Below are 4967 nucleotides of genomic sequence, written 5' to 3' on the forward strand. Positions count from 1 at the left end.
GATGGACATGGAGGAAGATGTGGATACACCTTTGATCTTAGGTCGGGAAGCTCTTAAGACTTTGGGGGCGGTCATCAATTGCAAAAACAACACCATCACATGTGAAGTGGCCGATGAGAAGATAGTTTTTTAGTTCTCCAAGTTGCTAAAGACCCCTATGGTTGAAAAATGCTACCGTGTTGATGTTGTGAATGAGGAGTTGGACCGTTTGGGAAGGGTTACGATGAAGCCTCAAGATCCAATTGTGGAAGCTCTAACATGCAATGAAGAGTTCCACTCTCAAGAAGCCAAAGAATTTGTCATGGCAATGGAGGAATCCTCAAAGGAGGAAGTTGATGAACAAGGCAAAATTGAGCTTGAATCAATGGAGGAAAAATCGGAGGAGAGTTCCAAGCCTCCTCCCAAGGTAGAACTCAAAACCCTCCCCCCTTCTTTGAAGTATGCTTATCTTGATGAGGAGGAAAAATACCCTATTATTGTCAATGCTACCCTTGATGAACTTAATTTGAAAAAATTGCTTGATGTTTTGAGAAAATACAAGGATGTGATAGGGTATAGCATTGATGATATCAAGGGAATTAGTCCTTCTCTTTGCATGCATCGTATTCATCTTGAGGATGATCATTCCACCTCCATTGAACCTCAAAGGAGGTTGAACCCCAACCTCCAAGAGGTTGTCAAGAAAGAAAATTTGAAACTACGTGAGGTGGGCATCATCTATGCTATCTCCGATAGCAAGTGGGTGAGCCCGGTTCATGTGGTTCCCAAAAAGGGTGGAATGACCATTGTCAAGAATGAAAAGGGAGAGGAAATCTCCACCCGGACGGTGACCGGGTAGAGAATGTGTATTGATTATTGGAGATTTAACAAAAACACCAAGAAAGATCATTTTCCTCTCCCTTTCATGGACCAAATGCTTGAAAGGCTTTCTCACCACGCTTTCTTTTGCTTCTTGGATGGATATTCCGGATTTTTCCAAATCCCTATCCATCCAAGCGATCAAGAGAAAACTACTTTCACATGTCCATATGGGACATTTGCATACCGAAGAATGCCATCCGGATGATGCAATGCTCCCTCTACTTTTCAACGATGCATGACTTCTATTTTCTCCGAAATGCTTGAAAAAGAAATTGAGGTCTTCATGGACGATTTTAGTGTTGGTGGCTCGTCTTTTGACACTTGTCTTTTTAACCTTGAAAGAGTTTTGCAAAGGTGTCAAGAGACGAGTTTGGTGTTGAATTGGGAAAAATGCCATTTTATGGTCGAGGAGGGCATTGTCCTCGGTCATAAAGTTTCAAAAAATGGCATAGAGGTTGATCCGGCCAAAGTTTCGGTGATTGAGAGATTGCCCCCTCCTACTTCCGTCACGGGAGTACATGCTTTTCTTGGGCATGCCGATTTCTACCGGAGGTTTATAAAAGATTTCTCCTCAATCGCCAAACCTTTGACCGAATTAATCAAGAAAGATGTTGTTTTTAGCTTTGATGAGGCTTGCCTTGAGGCATTTCGCAAGCTCAAGGAAGCTCTCATCTTTTCTCCTGTTGTGCAAGCTCCGGATTGGAGCTTGCCTTTTGAGCTAATGTGCGATGCGAGTGATTTTGCAGTAGGTGTCGTCCTTAGTCAAAAGAAGGAAGGAATATCATGTGTCATCTACTATGCAAGTAGAACTCTTGATGAAGCTCAAAAGAACTACACAACAACGGAGAAGGAGATGCTAGCCGTGGTCTTTGCTCTTGATAAGTTCCGGTCTTATCTCATATGTTCCAAAGTCATTGTGTACACGGACCATATCGCGGTGCGATACCTCATGACTAAAAAGGAAGCGAAGCCTCGCTTGATCCGGTGGGTTCTCTCTCTTCAAGATTTTCACATGGAAATGAGAGATAAAAAGGGAGCGGAGAATTATGTAGCGGATTATTTGTCAAGGCTTCCATTTGAAAACAAGGAGGTTGTTCCGATCAATGATGAGATAGGGATCGAAGCTCTAATGGCTATGGTAGCGTCTTCTACACCTTGGTATGCCGATATTGCTAACTATCTTGCTTGTGGAGTAGTGCCTCCGGAATTCTCTTCTCAACAAAGGAAAAAGTTCTTCAAAGAAGTGAGGAGATATTTTTGGAATGATCCCTACCTTTTTAAGCAATGTGGTGACGGTCTATTTAGGAAATGTGTCCCCGACCATGAAATTGAGGGGGTCCTTGAGCATTGTCACTCACTACCATGTGGGGGACATGGTGGTGTTGACAAGACGGTAGCAAAAATTTCACAATCTCTACTTTGGTGGCCTTCTATGCACAAGGATACTCACAAATTCATCATGCAATGTGACCGATGCCAAAGAAGTGGTGGGATCACTAAGAGGGACGAGATGCCTCAACAAAGTATTCTAGAGGTGGAGCCTTTCGATGTGTAGGGAGTGGATTTTATGGGTCCGTTCGTTTCTTCATGTGGGAACCTTTACATCTTGGTACCGGTTGACTATGTGACGAAGTGGATAGAAGCTATACCATCTCCTACCAATGACCACAAAGTTGTTCTCAAGCTTCTCAAGAAGAAAATTTTTCCGAGGTTTGGGGTACTGTAAGGAATATTTCAAGCATTATGATCCCAAACTTGAACCCCACTGTGATCATACACTAAAGTACGGTGGCGTTCCAAAGGGAAAGACAAAGAGCAAAAAGAGTCGCCAACAAGTTTTAGGAACTTGTAAACCTAAAAGACAATCCAAAAGGACCATCAACTACTCCATAAGGTCTTGAACCAAATAGGGTCCGGGGATGAGGGTACGAATCCAATCTACAAAAGAAAGGACCCGCCCTATAAAATAGGCCTCTACTTTGTTCTGCTCGTATTCATGTGCGCTTTTCGAATAACATACAAACATTATACTGATCCTACCCTGTTTATCTATGTTGGTTGAATATTAATGCACAAATAATACTATTATTGGCGATCACTTGAATTAAAATCATATTAGCATAAACCAAATTATTAATTATCTTATTAAGCGTGATTTCAAGTACAAATTCCCTTTAACAATCATAAAAGGTGTAATCAAGCAATAACAATAAAATATATCAAGCAACATAATAATAAATCAATAACAATAATGATGATAATAGCATGATAAGGCATAATAAAGCTTAATAATAGCAAGATCCTAGGCATGATACTAACAAGATTAATAACAAATCCTAGCATGTCACTAAACAATAAAGATCAAAGCTTTAACCTAACATGGTACCAACATGATATTAGAAATAATAAAGGCACTCTAAACATGATTCTAGAAAGCATAAAATAACATCCTAACATGATACTAGGAATTGAACACATCCTAACATGATACTAGGAATCATAAAACAATAATAAGCATGCGATCTACATTGTGAAAGAAATAGGAAGTAAGCTAATCTACTTACTTTGAAGCCTCATACCTCTTTCTAATAACAAAATACACAAATTAGTAAACTTCAATGAAAATAATAAACAATAATTAAAGAATTAAATTGAAGTCAAATTAAATAAAGTTTTGACTAGTTTTGGACCAAACCCTCAGAAATTATCAACCTTGCACGTCTAGGGCGAAGGCAACTTCGAACTTGGCTAAGAGACACTAAGTCTTGCGAATGCGGAATATTGTATGTGAAAAAGCTTGTTTAGAAAGAGAGGGAGAAAGAAAGCATATATTGCTCAAGAGAGAAAAGAGAGAATTAAGGAAGAGTTAATGAGAATTGATGAATAAAAACAAAGGTTCGGACCCTATTTAAAAGAAAACAGTCCGGAAAATCATAGAATTTGATAAGGAATAAAACTCCACTCTATCGCTAATCAAACCGACCTTGTCGCCAAAGATTTATCTTGTCACCAGGCGACAAACATGTCGTTTGGCGACAGAAACAGTTTTTGTGTATTTTGTTTTTATCATATCTTTTGATATAGAAGTCCAAATAAGTCATATAATATGTCGTTGGAAAGAACTTGAAGTCTATTTTCTAATGCAATTGGAATCAGATTAAAATTTTTAGTAGATAAAAAGATATGGACGAAATAGTGAAAGGGTGTCAATTTTGGATAGAGTTTCGTATATCTTTCATATCTTTTTCGATATAGCTCGGATTTATTATTATAATATATCATTGGAAAGATAATTTCAAGATATATCAAACCATATAAAATTTGAATAAAAAATATGAGGCACGAAAATAATATCTGACTATCTTTGAGCATCTTTAAATCCGAATAGAATTAGGAAAGTTTTAAAAAAGGAAAGTTTATATTTAAATAAAATTCTATAATCTTATCTTTTCAAAAAAGGATAATTAAGATATTTTAGAAACTTATAGAAGATTCTAATCAATCCTAATTAGTTTAGGAATAGGATTAAACCTTTGGACCCTCCTCATGATCATTGGGTCGTAGGTAAAATCCGGTTTGGGCCCAGTTTTGTATTTTGGCCATAACTTCCTCATTAATCATCGGAATTGGGCTTATAATATATCGTTGGAAAGGTCTTTTAAAGCCCCATCAAAATACACCATTATTGGACCCTTATCATGGACCAAACTAAACTGAATTGGACGTTTTCATAAAGTAGAAATGGTTTTCGAAAACAGAAAGAAGGATTTTAATAAAAACTAACCGCAACACTTGACTTTTCACACTTTTACCTCATTCGATTATGGTTCGACGCAAAAGGTATTCATCACTGGGTTTGGTTTTGGGGAGACACAAATGGGTGTCTACAGAAGCCCCTACTTTGACTGAGTTTGGAGAAACGAATGTTTCGAAAACAAAAGTCAAAGTATCGATAGGGACGGAGAATGATTCAAAATGTTCTGCAATTCCAAATCATTCTTATAACGCCGATACCTGCAAACTAATCATTAGTTAAACAGATAAAAGAGTTAAGAAACGCGTATCTTGCACCGTCGAGTACACGTCTCTGAGCGTAACCGTTTTGT

The 4967-nt window shown here is 38.1% G+C and overlaps 1 protein-coding gene across 1 annotated transcript; it reads left to right on the forward strand.

Annotated features, from left to right (window-relative positions):
* The first annotated feature begins 1879 nt into the window (after nucleotides 1-1879).
* Nucleotides 1880-2416, forward strand: LOC145596895 (uncharacterized). Its single transcript, XM_081653086.1, has one exon. It carries the CDS (start codon nucleotides 1880-1882, stop codon nucleotides 2414-2416), a length of 537 nt encoding a protein of 178 aa, XP_081509212.1.
* Nucleotides 2417-4967: the final 2551 nt, after the last annotated feature.

The sequence above is a fragment of the Chenopodium album genome, chromosome 20, assembly GCF_948465745.1.
Source record: "Chenopodium album chromosome 20, dcCheAlbu1.1, whole genome shotgun sequence".
Lineage (NCBI taxonomy): Eukaryota > Viridiplantae > Streptophyta > Magnoliopsida > Caryophyllales > Amaranthaceae > Chenopodium > Chenopodium album.